Source organism: Branchiostoma belcheri, unplaced genomic scaffold (assembly GCF_001625305.1).
Source record: "Branchiostoma belcheri isolate BF01 breed outbred unplaced genomic scaffold, Haploidv18h27 scaffold51, whole genome shotgun sequence".
In the NCBI taxonomy this organism is placed as follows: Eukaryota; Metazoa; Chordata; class Leptocardii; order Amphioxiformes; family Branchiostomatidae; genus Branchiostoma; species Branchiostoma belcheri.
In genome coordinates, this window is record NW_017804143.1 from 1,002,136 (window position 1) to 1,018,512 (window position 16,377).

The 16,377-nt window shown below is 40.2% G+C and overlaps 1 protein-coding gene across 1 annotated transcript; it reads left to right on the forward strand.

Moving 5' to 3' along the window:
• Nucleotides 1-3: 3 nt before the first annotated feature.
• Nucleotides 4-15,193, forward strand: LOC109480589 (U3 small nucleolar RNA-associated protein 4 homolog). The gene is made up of 21 exons (XM_019782823.1): nucleotides 4-135; nucleotides 657-765; nucleotides 1,211-1,265; nucleotides 1,561-1,680; nucleotides 2,182-2,250; nucleotides 2,581-2,665; nucleotides 3,135-3,224; nucleotides 3,354-3,432; nucleotides 3,547-3,622; nucleotides 3,981-4,028; nucleotides 4,584-4,755; nucleotides 6,352-6,428; nucleotides 10,702-10,801; nucleotides 11,144-11,208; nucleotides 11,748-11,873; nucleotides 12,177-12,333; nucleotides 12,858-12,970; nucleotides 13,360-13,455; nucleotides 13,944-14,129; nucleotides 14,521-14,631; nucleotides 14,973-15,193. The coding sequence occupies exons 2-21, from the start codon at nucleotides 662-664 to the stop codon at nucleotides 15,090-15,092; spliced, it is 2,049 nt and encodes a 682-aa protein (XP_019638382.1). The 5' UTR covers nucleotides 4-135; nucleotides 657-661; the 3' UTR covers nucleotides 15,093-15,193.
• Nucleotides 15,194-16,377: the final 1,184 nt, after the last annotated feature.

Sequence of the window (16,377 nt, forward strand, 5' to 3'; positions counted from 1 at the left end):
TTGACACAACATGAACTTTGACACGCAGTGCAAGAAGCTTGAACGAGGCACCAACTTTTTCTGTCAAAAAGGGTAGGAAAAAACAAGAAAGGCTGAGATTTTAGCGGATTTTAGGAAGGAGGATACATCATAAAGGTAAATAGAATGTTACTGTAGATTTATCGCAGTGTTCTTCGGGGGAAATAAGAGATTGTTGGAGTTGAAAGTGTCGGTGTGGGGAGGGGGGTGCAGGGAACACGTGTGTAGACATCACAATATAATAATTTGCCCCATGCCGTTTACAATTCAGTCTGCTAGGTTATGATTAATAAGAGTAAGTTGTTGACGTATTGTCTGACGTATACTCCAAAATAATATCATTTTGGTCAGATTTAAGATGGTTTTACACAATTGTGCAATTACTTCCTTTGGAAAAATGTAATATAAAAAGTAAACTATGTAACGTTATATGTATTATGACAAAGGCACAATTTATGTCTACACTAACATGATTTAGGATATATCAATACAGGCTATTGATGCTCAATATTAAAGCAATCTCTGTAACTTGTTTTCATTAACTTAATTATCAAATTAATCAAATTATCAAGTTAATCAAATTATTATTAATTTGATTAACTTATTTAGTTTTTTGATGCCCGTTGCTCCAACCTTAGGTACCATGGGAGAGTTAAAGCTCCATGATGTTCGGTTTTTCCGGTTCATGCCTAAAGCCATCCACAGTATCGCTCACCAACACACTACCAACAGGGTGGCTGTCTCCAGGTACGAACCTTTCTGTCATTTTTATATTCATCCGTAGTGTACAGAGAAGTTTTATGATGTTTGGTTCTTCTGGTTCATGCCTAAAGCCATCCACAGTATCGCCCACCAACACAAACAACAGGGTGGCTGTCTCCAGGTACAAACCTTTTCTGTTGTAACAGAAGTATATATTTTGAGCATAGTAGCTTAATTGTATGGATAGAGGCTCAGTGCTATTACATGTATGTTGTAGAAAACTATATCTTTTTGCTGTTGTTGTCATGATGTGGGTTTAGAACTAGCCTGGGTTCCATCCTGGTTAGTTTACGTCCGCTCCCACAGTCGCTACCGACTGGTTGGTCGGTAGCGACTGTGGGAGCGGACGTAAACTAACCAGGATGGTACCCAGGCTAGGTTTAGAACACCTTCTGAATTTATGACAATTCTGAATGTTTTGTCCCTGCAGGTCAGATGGGTCCATAGAAATCTACAGCATCAATGACAACTGGTACCAGGAAAAGGTCAGAGAAATCTTTTCTGTGAACACAACCAATATCTGTAATTAAGAGGTAACAAAATTATAATCTGGTTACCAGACCTATTTTAGCTCCCGAGTTTCTTTCATCTTCTCTCTGTTTGCAGGTAAAGTAGGTCCGGTAATAAAATTATGTTATTGAAGGTTTTTGCAGCTTCAGTTTATAGTCTGAGGGATTTAATGTTTTAGACAGTCATATAGATATATATGCTAATGATATTGTAAGACTATATCCATGTTAAATGTTTAGTTATTGACACCATCCCTTTCTCCTGCTGTAGCTGATATGTGGAGATGCAGGGAGGTCCGTAGAGGCCATGGTTTGGGTCGGCCAGCGTCTCTTCTCTGCTGGTCTCCATGGTGATATCATCGAGTACGACATGACCAAGCTCACACCAAAGGTAACACACTCAGCTTACTCTAAATCTGTTCAAGTTTGCAACACTAAATTGTTTTGTGGCACGGCAAAAAATCAAGAGTCTGCAGTATCTTTGACTTTTAGGTTGAAACAATACTATTTTAAAAATTCTTCTGTGTTGGTAGACTTCATTATGAAGCAAATTTAAACTGTAATTTTCCACACAAGAAATTGGACTTACCCAAAGTTTCGACTGTACAACTCCAGTCTTTATCAAGAAATGAGCAATCCACTGCTTCAGCTGTGATGTCACATTATGCAGATCACGCATGTGACTCCGAGAGCAGTGGATCATAGGTTGCAGAAAGTCTGTGGTGCCCCCGTCTTTGTTAAGGGATGGTTGCAATGTCCTTTAATATGTCACACAAAGATGTCTGGCTCAATATGTTGCTGTATTGCTACTCCTAGCTATTTGAAAAGTGTCATATTCACCTCAGTTGAGGATGACTGCTATACCTTTACTTTATGTCCTGTGATATTTCAGTATGCAGTGGACTCCTATGGTGGAGCAGTGTGGTGTATGGCAGCCAACAACTCACAGTCTACCATTGCAGTAAGCTACCTTTTGATTTGGCTTTTTAAAACCTTTGTCCTGTGGGGCCCATATATATGGGTTGCACAAACAGCACCATCTATATAGATATACACCCTGTATACATACATATAACTACGCCTCTGCAGGGCAAAAAAACTCAAGGGTGTGTGACCTGATTCAGACGTTATTTGAAAATATTGTGTAAAAAATGCCAGCAGGACAAGGGATAATTCCCTCCTTTTAACTAATATAGTACATGTATGTACATTGAATTGAGCTATCTTTGTTGATGTTGATCTTAAGAATCAAACTTTAGTCTAAAAGACTTTTCTGTGTAAACCTCCACAGGTAGGAAGTGAGGATGGTTGTGTACGACTGTTTGAAGTCACGGAGGGGGAGCTGTCCTATTCAAGAGCTTTTAAGAAGCAAGAAGGTGAACTTTGTGTTTGTTATGAAATAAAAAAGTTTGATCACACCTCTTCTGGTTTCTTTTTACATGCATCTGTAGTACATTTTTGCAGTGTCACAGTCTGATGCAAGTAGTTGTAACTATGTAAGGACCAGTTACAGATGTTTGTCACAAATGTATTAAACTAAGATACAGTTTTTTATCCATTAAGAATGTTCACGAACAACCTCTGTAACTTCTGGTTATCCTATTGGGTCAGTTAGTCCTTAGTCTCTGTGAGTCAAGTTTGTGTGATTTTTCTGACCTAACTGAAGCTACATGTATGTACTCATTTTTACCTTCAATGAGAAAATAGGTGTAAAGTTCAATGAATAAATAGGTGTAAAGTGCCTTTCCCAAGCTAGGGCACAACATTGGGATTTGAACCCAGAACCTTAAGATTCTAAGTCAACAAACCTAAAAACAAGACCACCTTGATGTTTTTTTTTTCCAGAGAGGATCCTGTCGCTAGCCTGGCACGAAAGTGGAGAGGTGTTAGTGACTGGGTCATGTGATAACATCAGGGTGTGGGATGTGGCCACAGGTGAGCCCCCTATCGTGTACTATCAGTACTGCAGGTACTGATGCAGTTATAATTTCGTTAAAATAATACTTGCGCACATGATCTTCACGGTTTTGAGGATGATCGAAAATGTAATTTTTCTTTTTTCAGGTCTTCCCACCTTAAGAATAAAAGTTGAACGACTAGTGCGGACCAGAGAAACCATAGTGTGGTGTGTGGCTATCTTAAGGTAAGCCTTTGAAACTAGAACATTATCTGAAATTTTCTGTAAAAGAAACACACTTTAAATCACAGGTATTTGGATTATCTTCCATGCTTGATTTGTTTCCATAATCTTTTACAGAGACTTCACAATAGTCAGTGGGGACTCACTAGGCAAAACCAGATTCTGGAATGGCAAACATGGAACCCTTATACAGGTTTGTCATGTAACGTTACATGTACTTTGACTAGAATTTCTGAGTGGTAGAGGTAGCTTATGCATCTAGACATATGTTATGCTTATTGCACCAATGTTTTGCTACGTAGGTTCAGAGAGCACATCCAAACATCCCTGGGCATACAGTACACGTACACTTAATATCAAAGTTTTCCCAGTGAAACTACCCCATCTATTGATTGGTTTTCAAACTGCATGGCATTGTCAACTATTGTCTATAAGTTCTTTGCACACTCAGAATAGAGTACAGAATACTTGTAGTTGGGACAGAGATACATGTTTGTAGCATTTCACTTGTGTCGAAATATGAATAAAAAAACATCTGATATCTTCTACAGAGTCATCATTGCCACAAAGCGGATGTGCTGTCCATGTGTGTTAGCAAGGTAAGAAACTTTGACTAAAAAACTTTATTGGAAATACTGTAGACTCAGGGAGTTACGTACGTACGTCCAAAAAGCTGGCCAGCAGTCTGTTGGTTGGGTACAAGTGGGGAAATGCCTATATGTATATGGAAACAAAGAAATCCACAAAAAATTTAAGATGTTGAACTGAGTTTCTTTATTTCGGGTATGTCACCCATAGGAAACAGCCGTACGAACATAAGAATACAAATTTGTATCTGTATCTGTATAGCTGGTATAACAGTCCTTTGGCGTAACACCCCAGCTTTGCAGACACGCGGGGCGGCAGCAGCTGGCTATATTACACCGACCGACTTGTTACACTCAATCTTTAATTTAATTTGATTTGCACATTTAATTGCAGGAGTTGTTTAAAGCTTTCTAGTGATGATGTCCCTACTTTGCTTGGTGGCAACGAGTTCCACACTACAATACATGTAGTTCTTAGCAAATACGAGTTTTTGAACACCTCAACTCTTGGTTGATAGGAATGGAATCTCTGATTTATTTTGCCACAAATTTGTTAATTTGCTACAGGATGAGACGTTGGTGTGGACGGCCGGTGTGGACCCGAAGGCCATCCGCTTTGAAAAGGTTGCTGGGAAGGATGAGGGCAGCAGAGCGAGCTGGGTCCGCCACAATGTCGCGAAGAGACACACACACGACGTCCGCGCTCTGGTCAACACAGGAGAATACGTTGTGTCGGGAGGTGAGAGGAAAATGGGGTCTTGATGTTGATTTCAGGAATTTTTGTTTACCTTTGCAGAAGTGCTCACCCTGTATTCGGTAGCTTGTGAGTAGTGATGCATACCTAAACTCAATTTTAGGTTCAGGTCCGGATTCAAGTCCAGAGGTTTAGGTTCAGTTCCGGACTTGTAAGTCCGGACCTTAACCCGTTGCATATACAAAATTGCATGTTGGCAACCTTGTAATGTTGTCTGGGTGAAACTTTGGCCACATAACATGGAGGCCAGTACTTGACGATGCCCGATGGCAATGCTTTCTTCATTTTGCAGCAAAGATTTTGCAATCTACGGAAGGTTTTAGGTGGTTTGGAAAGAAAAGGGGTATATGAAATGGTCTTTTATGGTAATAAGTCCGGACTCGGTTCTTGACTTTTAGATTTTTTTGGACTTGAAGTCTTGAACCTAAACATTCTTACAAGTCCGGATCCAAGTCCAGTGAACCGGTATGCATCACTACTTGTGAGTTCGATCCCCGGCTGAGTCATACCAAAGACTTTAAAAATGGTTGCTTTTTCTGCTTAGCACTCAGCATTTGGGAAAGAATATGGGAGTTAAACACACACCACTACCAGTGTACTAGCCCCCTGCTGTAGTGATTGCACAACTCTGTGTCGCAAGGGCTACTGAATCGGAGATGGGCGCTGCCCTATGCACCACATGGTGCGAGAAGGACTTAAATTTTAACTAACTTTTGCAGAAGGAAAACATGCTATTTTTGCTCTTCTTCTTCTCCAAATGGAAAATTCTTGTCAATGTCCATCAAAAGAGTGTAGCCTGTAAGTGTAACCTGTTTTCAGTGTTTGAGCAAAGAACTAAATGATTTATCTCACAGAAGGGTGTGGAACAAAATTTAGTGTCCAAACTATGCAGGTTCTGTGTTGTTGATTAGTCTGAATGCAGAACCAGATTTGTCTTCCTGCCAGGAACATGCTTTTTAAGGCGTTGCAGAGTTAAACTGTCGGCTGATTTATTGTGTTGTGGTGATGCCGGCATGCCCTGACTGTCTGGCAGCCCAAACTGTCGTGTTTTAAGGTGAAAAGGCCGCACAACTTGAAGTTCACGATCAGCCTCATCGCACGCATGATAACAAGTAAAGAAAGTGATGTATACGTCCTGTTAGTTGGGCCGTTCCCTACACTTCATCAAACCTTTGTTGAGTCCATGTGTTACTACTGTATTACCAGCCCACACCTCACTGTGTATAATTAATATAAGGGCGGTGCCTATCTCCGTTTCTGTAGCCCCGGGGTCACACGAGGCCACCACAGCAGGGGGCTAGTCCACTGATAATGGCGCGTGTTCAACTCCCATTGTCTTTCTCATGAAAGTGCTGATCAGCAAAGAAAGCAGCATGCAACTTTTTGTACCATTTTCGTGTATTACTCAACATTACCAACTGCCTCAGAAAAAAACAACAGAAGTCAAACCTCTCACTGTTGTGTTTAGCAATGTCAGATAGATTTATAGACTAGACATGTTTTACATTTTACATGTAGTACCTGCGTGTTCCCTTGCAATTTGCCTTCAGGCAAACAAATAAATATTCCCTATCCCTTCAGGAGTTGATATGACTCTAGTGGCCATGCCTGTCGGTAAGCTGGGGAAGCAAAGCAGGAACATACTACCTTTCCCACAGGTGAGTGTACGGAAGTATTGTTCTGGATGGCTAGCTAAGCTGTGGGTTTGTGTGCTTGTTCGAAGAGAGTAGGTTGACAGCACATAGATGGGGAAGATTGACAGGCAGAATGACAGGAGGTCAAAAGATCAGACACAGGAAATGGGGTAAATGAGTTTGAGGTCACGAAAGCCCAAAATACTTCTTGGAATATCTGGTTTATTTGTTGTTTATTTTTGCAGAGACATAATATTGTGGTAGTAGGAGACAGGAGGTTTCCTCTGTGTTTTTAAGGTTGCAGTTAAAACAATTCTTGAGTAGAAAGAGCAGAAGACAAAACACACATACGCAGTGTTGTGAGTTCGTATGGAAGAGGTGATTTTGAAAATTAAATCACTGCAAATATTTCACAACTTACAGTACAATTTAGTCAAGGACAGTACTAATGATTGTTGACCTACTTTTTCAAGCTCTACTCTGTAGGACATGTATAGTTGGCATCCCACTAATGAGGAAATAAATGTTTGGGAAACATTGTCCAGCAGTGTTGACTACCGGATGTAGAGAAATTCTCTTTTGAGAAAGGAGAATGCTATTGGTCACAAAGGCATTCAACACAATCATCCAATTATTAATGTTTCACTACAAAATTCAAATTCTTTGAATATTCAGATAAGTGTGTAATAAGAGTCTACTGAAAAAAAAGGATGCCAAAGACATCATAAATATCATGCTAAAAAGAGCCAATAGAAACGCAGCAAATTGGGAACACCAGCTTCAAGGTCGTGGAACAGACGGATAAAGGTCAATCATAGCTGCACACAGATAGTTAGAAGGTTGTGTGATGGGACGATTAAATTGCTTTAATGATGGTGAAGGCTGGTGTCCCCAGAATCGAAACCAAATGGGTGATATTTTGACATCAAAGGTGTTAGATTTGGAACACATACAGTCATGTAGTCACAAGGACTCAGCCACACAAATGAAGAAAGTAGAACGTTGATGAAATGTTTTAAAGTTTTAAATGAAGTTAGACAAATGTTTCGTGCAGTCTGTGGGTCTGTGATGTCTTGCTACTTCAGGGGTGAAATTCAAGTTGGCTCTTTTCACCGTAAAAGTCATAATTGTACTTCTTTTCAATGATTTCCTTTCCAGTACTCTCTGATTGGAGGCAGAATATTCTTGAATCTTTGAGTCAGAAATTGAAGTTTCCTTTCTGATATTCAAAGGTTATATTACATGTTGGAGAACTGCTCTTTCGTAACTTTTTTGCCTGTGATCTGTCATTTAGGACATTTATTTTGAAATAAATCAATTACAATTTACTTCAGATAATGTTTACCTTAATAGCTTTTGATCTTAAAAAACATAAAGTTTGAAACAACTTCACAGACAGTTTTCACAGCTAACTATCAGCTAGATGCCAGATATAACCGATTGTCCTATTTCCACAAAATCAAAAGACATGATATCATCCTTCTTTTCCTCGAAATTCTGTCTCGAGGACACGCTTCGTGCCAGTCCGATGTTTCTCCGAATACGGAATCAATTCCACGGCTGGGACGATAACGCACACATCGCCAAGATAAGCGACTTTATTAGTACGCCTGATAATGGGAATTGACTTTGTTATCACGACCCTGTGGTGGGCAGGACAGCTGTATCTCGTTGGCAGGTAAAAACCAATTACGTCTGCCCTTGGCCTAGTTTCACAGGTTCAACCGGGGAGGCGTTCTATAAATTTCATCCCCTGCAAAGTTGGATTTTATTTAGTCCTCGCCAATTTGATGGAACTCAGATTCGCCCGCTTAATTTTTTTGCTGATTTGAAAGAAACAAAAACACATACCATTCAGGCTGTTCTATAAATCTTTTCCCCTGCAAAGTTAGCTTTTAGTAAGTCTTTGCCAATTTGATGGAACTCAGATTCGCCCGCTTCATTTTTGGGCTGATTTGCAAGAAAGATGAAAACATTCAGGTTCTGAATCAATGCCAACATGCTCACATTTTGGCACCAATATTCGAAGAAAGTTGTTGTTTTCTCGTTGTTACAGTTTTTTCCATATTTCAATGTACTGCAAAATTCACGAATTATAAACCAGCCCGGTATGTTGACTTTGTGTGCTTTTGGGTATCATTTGGGAAGATCACAGGATGCCTTAAGGCCTGTTTTGTTGTTTTTTGCACTCACCTGCTTCAGTGACTACCTGCAAAAATTTTCTTCAGATAACAAAGTTTACCTATATACCTACATGACTTTTGATCTTTCAAAAAATATAGTTTGAAACAATTTCACAGACATTCAGCTTCTGAATCAGGATGCCTAGGCCTGTTTTGTTTGTATATTTCACTCACCCGCTTCATTGACTTCCTGCAAAAATCTGAGAACAAAGAAATGAAAGCCGGTGGGGCCTTATCAAAACACGGATCAGCAGGGAGAGATTACAGGCAGCGATGCCCTTCAGACAGGGATAATAGCTGCTCTCCTAATTAGAGACCGTCGCCGAACCGCATCTAGGTCGTCAGAAAATAGACCCACGCCCTTGACCCACTTAACAGCAGCGGATTTTTACCGGCTATATATAGAGGACAGCAAGGCCACAAGTGGCTGGATTGGAAGAATGGTACATGTTAGAAGGGGAGAGTAAATTTACTTAGCATGTTTTATATTAGGTAGATTATGAAAAATGTATAATAATTATATGTGCGATATTGGACGAGACAGAGTCAGAAACATCAAAGGACTTCTGTGGTCACAAATTAGAAAAATTGATTTACTGGTAATTTCTAGCACCTTGTGAGTTTGTAAACAAACTACAGACATTTAATTTTGTGTTTGAAATTTGCGGTTCAGGTCGCAGTGAAAATGAAGCATTTGCAGTATCTTTAGAGTTCACAGTTGAGACCATTAGATGGAAGACAGAACAAAGTATCAGGGCTGGAAATACCACCTGCATATGCAGGTAAAATTGGAGCTGTGCAGGTCTACCTGCACCTAACCTGCACTGGTCCATATACATGTACTAGGTTTATAATTATATACACACTGTACAATGTAGGTTTATGTAGATTTTCATTGCCCGCATGAATTGTTACCACCTATGACGTATAAAAGGAATAATGGCAATGTTTTCTGAACATTTTGTTGTAACATCCCTACTTTTTAAATCCTAACTTACCTAATTGGTGCAGGTAAACCTGTCTGGTGCAGGTAATTATCAATGTTACCTGCACCAGTGCAGGTATGCAGAAAAAAGGATTTCGAGCTCCGAGTATGTTTGCAAACATTTCAAAGTTTACAGTATGTAAAGTGATTAAACCACAGTCTGGTTCAAGGGAACCTTACAACCAAGCGTGGACCTGTGCCAGTTTTAAAGGTTGTACGTCGCTCTGGTAACAAGGATGTCGAAAACAGGTTCAGCCAAATTACATTTGCTGGTCACACAAGCCGGTCACAACAAAGTAACAAATGTCGATTGTGGAAGATAAAGAGGCAATGTGTTTCTTTTCTTAGCGTACCAGTGTTAAATGTGTCCTGTGACATGTAGGCTGTAGATTCTTGTGTCGTGAAAATGTATCTTTGAGTTGTCTCAAATTTGTGGTACAACAACTAGGAAATTCCTAATTTGCTTTAGGTATTGTCGAACCATTTTATGCAAGCCTATCACAGAATACGGATCTATATTTTCTTTCACAAGACAGGAAAATTTTGTAGGAAGCATTATATTTGTACATGAAACAAGGCCCTAGTATATATCAATGATGGGTCCACAGATACTTACAATGTATCTTGTGCTTACATGGAAACATGCAATTGCCTCAAACGTGTATCTAGCATGTCCAAAAGCACTTGGATGTCAGTAGAAATGTGGAAGTTATTACTCCCACTGTTGAGTCGTTCTGTGCCAGGCTGCAGGCCTGCCTGCCCTAACCTGGGACCTCAACTCCCCTCTACTGTGCTCCTATGGGGTCATGTGGGGGTAATGATGATGATCACCAAGCACAGTAGGGGCATTATCATTAGATAGCTTTAAATAATGTTTGTTGTTAGATGTTCAAGGGTTAGGTGTGACAAGTCGTTCGGTGTGATGTAGTCAGCTGCCGCCACGCTGTGTGCCTGCAAAGCTGGTGTGTTATACCGGCTATACAGATACAGAAGCTGGTGTGTTATGCCTAAGGGTGTTTGTACTGGCTATATGCAGATACAGAAGCTGGTGTGTTACCCCGATACAGATGATAATGATTGCTATTTGTTTGATCTTGAAGTGTTGTTGTTCTATTATTTTGCTGTACAGAGAAGACTTGTGCATGTTGCTGAGACAGCGCGGACGTTACTGTTCCAGTACCAGACTAGACTGGAACTGTGGCAGCTGGGAAACACTGCAGCTGTGTCAGGTCAGTCTTTCTTTCTTTCTCTTCCTTTCTTTTTCTCTTTCTCTCTATCTCTCTTTCTTTCTCTCCCTTCCTTCCCTCCTTCCTTCCTCACTCTCTCTTGGCTCTCCCTCTTTTACTTTGTTTCTCTCATTCCTGTCTTCTTTTTTTCAAAATCAAATCATCAAAATGTTCCCATGGTATCATTTTAGGCCATCTAAATTCAGATCTGTTAGACATGGTTTCAAATGAATGAATCATTTTAATTCAGAAAACTAATTATACTATACACTTGGTGTTTTACAGTGTAAACTATATTGTTATTGAAAATCTTGTGTTTGCATTAATATTTATTTTATTTTACAGGTATGCCTGATGCAAGACTGCCAATCAACCAGGAGCCAGTGTCTCTACTGGACCTGAAAACAAAGGTAGATGTTCCATAAGGTGTATAAAGGGCTGAGCCTACAGTGTATCTCCAGTTCAGTAGCCCTTGGGCCACACAAGTGTGCAATCACTACAGCAGAGGGCTAATCCACTTGTAGTGGTGTGTGTTCAACTCCCATACTCTTTCCCAAGTGCAGATAAACCAGTGTTAAATAATCTCTTTAGTATGACCCAACTGGGGATCGAATCCCTGACCTATAATACATGCAAGACAAGTGGTTTTCTCCCTAGGCCATGTACATTATTGTAATCTACATAAGACTGTATTACATGTACTTATTAATTTATGATAAAATATCAGCATCCTCTGAGATGAAGTGAGTCAGGGAAACTTTCCATTGAACTGCCCTCTTGTCTTCTGTATACCCAGCTGGTGTGTTATGCCAAAGGGCGGTTATACCAGCTATACCTATACAGATACAGATACCATATAGGAAGTGATAAAATCTATAAACCCTGTGATCTTCAGCTCATTACTGTGGATTGTTAACGATCATAATATTTATTGATATCTCGTTAACAGAACATGAAGCAGATCGTGTGCAGTGCCGTCTCCGGGTGTGGCACCTGGGTTGCCTATGGCAACGCCCAACATGTCCGACTGTTCCATTTGCCTAAAGAAGAGGGGGTGAAAGTAAAAGTACAGAGGGTATGTTTAACAGTTACCTCCATCAACATGTATCTACCAGGTTACAAATATTTGCCACTTTGAAAAACAATGTGTTTTAAGAGATCTTTAGTGCAGCCTCCTACAATATGTAATATAGACTTTTCTCATGATTTTTTGGGAAATTAAGCTTTATCATTTTTATCAAATCTCCAAGCAGATTGGCCTATGATAGATGAAATTACATCTCTTTTTATGTACACATTTGTTATAAAAAGTCCTTCAAGTTTGCTAATTTGTAGTTAACTTTTTTTCATGCTTACTTTATTTTCCCTTCTTTCACAGGTGAGGTGCCTTCCCATTGACCTACGACCTGCTCATCACATGATCTTTACCCACAATGCCTCAGGGCTGGTGACAGCGACCAATCAGGGTGCAGTACAGTTTCTCCGTGTAGATGCTGTACACCCTGTTCTAGTCCACACTTTTGTGCCTCCAGAAAGTAAGTTCTGTTTCTATGTTCTGTATCTGTATAGCCGGTATAACCGCCCTTCGGCATAACATACCAGCTTCTGTATCTGTATAGGCAGTATAACCGCCCTTCGGCATAACATACCAGCTTCTGTATCTGTATAGGCAGTATAACCGCCCTTCGGTATAACACACCAGCTTCTGTATCTGTATAGCCGGTATAACCGCCCTTCGGCATAACACGCCAGTTTCGCAGGCACGTGGCGTGGCGGCAGCTGGCTACATTACACCGAACGACTTGTTACGCCTAACCCTTGGACACCTAACTCTAAACATTGTTTAAAGCTATCTAGTGATAACTTGATGACAGCGAGTTCCACTCTGGGATAGTTCCAGGAAAGATAGAGTTTTTGGACACCTCAATCCTTTGTTGATAACTCTGGTACTTGAAGGCATGACTATTTTTTGCTCATTTCTGAGCTGGTATTAGGTAACATTACTTAGTAGTTGGCATGTACACCAGTTTATTAGTTATTTTGTGAACTATACTTGTAGGTGGAGCCCCTCCCACCCCTATCAGTGCCCTGGCTGTGAGTAGTGACTCCCAGTGGATAGCAGCAGCCCATCTCGACTGTTCTGTTCACGTTTACAATGTAAAGGCAAGGAAAGTAAGTCAAAACATCACATTCTTTTATTTATTAAATTTTCTTTATTTATTACAACTTTCCACATACATGGAAGGCATGATGGAACAGGTGAACATTCAAAGCCACCATGCCAACAAGGTTATATACTAGTACATAAAATCATCATACATTACATAACATTAAATTATATTTCAATTAAATATACATGTACATGTAAATACAATTATGGAGGCCTTGTAGCACAGCAGATGGCACAACAATATGCAATAAGACAGTATTCACGAACAAGGCATATCTACACTATAACCGTGTGATTCTGTAATCTCAGGACTTACTGTACTGTAGTCAGTAGTTTTATCATTCAATTTTGCAGACTGACTGAATTTTTTTATACTGGTTTTCCTTCCCAGCACCAGTGCAGTCTTCCTAAACACCCCAGCCTGGTTTCTGCCATGAACTTTCACCCCACAGAACCATGGCTTATGGTGGTCCATGCCTCACAACAGGTAGGTTATATTTTAGACCATATGACACCAAAACTGTTAAAACACAACATGCATGTGTATAGTTCCTAAAAATAGTCAAACGTTTTATAGACGCTTGGATAAAGTAAATACACTGATATTAGGAAGGATGATTTGCGAGATTAATGTTCTCTAACACCAGAAGAGACAGTGAGAGCATATTTGTTGTTAAAACATCTTTACACGACTTTCCCCACTTAACTGAAATGAAAATGAGTATTGTCTGTCCTGTATTTGTTTCTATGTGTGGGACACAACACCAGCAACAGCTGCCTGTGTCCCACATCTCTGTACTGTTACAATTTCAATAAATCAAATCAATTGTGAAGTGTGAAGACCAGTACTACTAGCCGACTGCTGCCGACCCCTGTGGCAGGGACAACAGCAGCAGTATAATCAAATCTTGGATAGTGAGTGAGTGATTGAATTGTCATGCAGTAAAGTATATCTTCTATCTCTATATCTTCCAGTTTTTTGAGTACGATGTTTTGGAGAGCGAGTACACGGACTGGAGTCGGACTGTTCAGCGTCAGGGGCTGCACCAGGAGTGGCTGAAAAGGTTGGAGGTTGTGACCCAGGTCGCGTACAATCCCGCCAATCCGACACAAATCCTCCTCCAGGACCAGCGGATGTTTTGTATCATAGATAAGGACAAAGTAAGCCGTCGTCTTTTTCTGTCAGTTTTTTTTATAAACATCAAATGAAAAACAGTTTTGTGGCAAAGAAATGATGATAATTCTATTTATCTTTGATTTTGAAAGGAAAGATGGCAAATTGAAATATATGTACTTTTATCTTATAATAAGTTATTTGTTCAAAATCTGAGACACTAATCCCAGTTCCCAAACTTCTTTATGGAATAATTTGATTACAAACTCTTCTCTGAAGGCTAATTGCAAGGGAACATACAGTTATAAATGTACAAAGTAAAAAGTGTCTAGTCTATGATCCAACTTACCTCAAGTTGAACTTATACTTCTAGCACTTTGTATAACATATTTTTCTTGGATGATATGTATTTTGTTCTGTCCTGTTGTCCCCCTGCAGAAGCTGCCGAGACCCGGGAGTCAGTTCTACAGCAGGGAGAAACTGATGAGGATGGACCCGGCTGTCAGGGAGGAGAACAGGCACGCCTTCGCTGTCTGCAGGGGATATCGGGTAAGGCATGTATACACATACATATACAAGTGCACACACGTGCACACACACATGCTCATACACAGGTAGGCAAGGTCTGCAGAGGCTATCGGGTAAGTCACGCGCACATGCACACACACACACACACACGCATGCACAAACACATGCAGGTACAGACACAAACAAAACCACAGAATAGATAAATGTACATTCTTCACCCTAAGTTTATTATGTACCATAAAAGCAGCAACCGTGCCATCATATCTTATGTTTAGATTTTACCTTAACACGTCATAAATATTTAGTTTAATTAGAGCTATGAATTAGCTCCCTTGTGTAACCTATGACCTTTCCTCCTGTAGGCCCTTCTGCACGTGAGTTTCCTGGAGGACGGGGCAGAACTTGTGGCCGTGGAGCGACCAATCAAGGCCGTCACTGACAAGCTGCCGCCAACCCTCAGTCAGAAGAGATTTGGCACGTAACAACAGCATAGCCAAAAACATACAGGCCACACCTGCATAGCCTCTACCAGGCTTGGGAGGTGGCTGGAAAGAGTAGAAATTGGCCAAATAGAGAGATAACATGCCAGGGGAGTAGATAACATGCCAGGGGAGTTGGTCCACTAGAGAGTGTAGTTTGCTGCACTCTAGCAGACCATCTCCCCTGGCATGTTACAATGTACATGTGTATCTCTCAATTTGGCTGATTTCTACTCTTTCCAGCCGCCTCCCAAAGCCTGGTAGAGGCTATCACCTGCACGCCAGCAGTACAAAACTTGGATTTTCCAAAGTTTCCATGGCCTGTTTTTTTTTTTTTATTTTCCCCTGCCAACTTTATTGCATTCGTGCCAAAATCTGAGGATGAAGAAATCAAATTGTTGTGGTCAAATGTCAAGATCACTGAAAACACCACATTGAGGGGAACAAGATTATCCCATCACAAATATTGTAAAGAAACCTACTGGTTTGGCAGACAACCGTGGCGTTGAAGAGACCGCATAGAGAGAAACATGAATGTTCCATTGTGAAGATTGTGGAGCGTATTAAAAGTGTTTTTAGAAATTTGGCACATAACAGTAGAATTCATAACCCTCTTAACAGACTGCATGGAGGGGAACAAGGATTATCCATTGTACAAATTGCTATGGAGCAGAATAGAGTATTGTTGGAATTTTGGCACATGTAGGCATTGAACTGTAGAATTAATAACTACATGTATGTCGAGATTACATAAACAGAAACACAATGTATTTCATTGTTGAAATAGGGAACAGATCAGATTATTTATGTCGATGAAGGTTAGACCTCTACGTAATGAAAAACAAAAGAAAACTGTTCCTCAAGCAATAGATTTTGGTTGGGCGTTCCAAATACAATCCACTGCTTTTTGTCAGTGACTATTTGAATCTGTAGTTGAACAGATTGTCATCCAATAACTTCTGTTGTGCCACTGATGAAACGTAGTGGATGCTACTTGAAATATCTGACAGTTTTCAAAGTCTATCCAGTTGCTTGAGTAACAGTTTACTTGCAGATCAGTTTGAAATTTTCACCAAGTACAACAGAAGCATTTGTTAAATGAAACAAAAACATTAAATATTTAATCATATCATTAACCATGGCTCCTAGTCTTATGTTCATGAGCTTCAATAAACAACTCCAGTCTGAAATGCAGACTGTCACTGAACTACGGTGAAAGACTAGTACTGTTGGGTGGCTATACTATAGCCTCCACCAGGCTTCGAGAGGTGGCTGGAAAGAGTAGAAA

Bases quoted from the DNA above. Each gene is read 5' to 3' on its own strand.
- LOC109480589 (XM_019782823.1), top strand. From the start codon at position 662: ATGGGAGAGTTAAAGCTCCATGATGTTCGGTTTTTCCGGTTCATGCCT. The intron at 6,429-10,701 runs GTGAGTGTACGG...TTTGCTGTACAG, and splicing joins ACATACTACCTTTCCCACAG to AGAAGACTTGTGCATGTTGC. The intron at 14,632-14,972 runs GTAAGGCATGTA...TTCCTCCTGTAG, and splicing joins CTGTCTGCAGGGGATATCGG to GCCCTTCTGCACGTGAGTTT.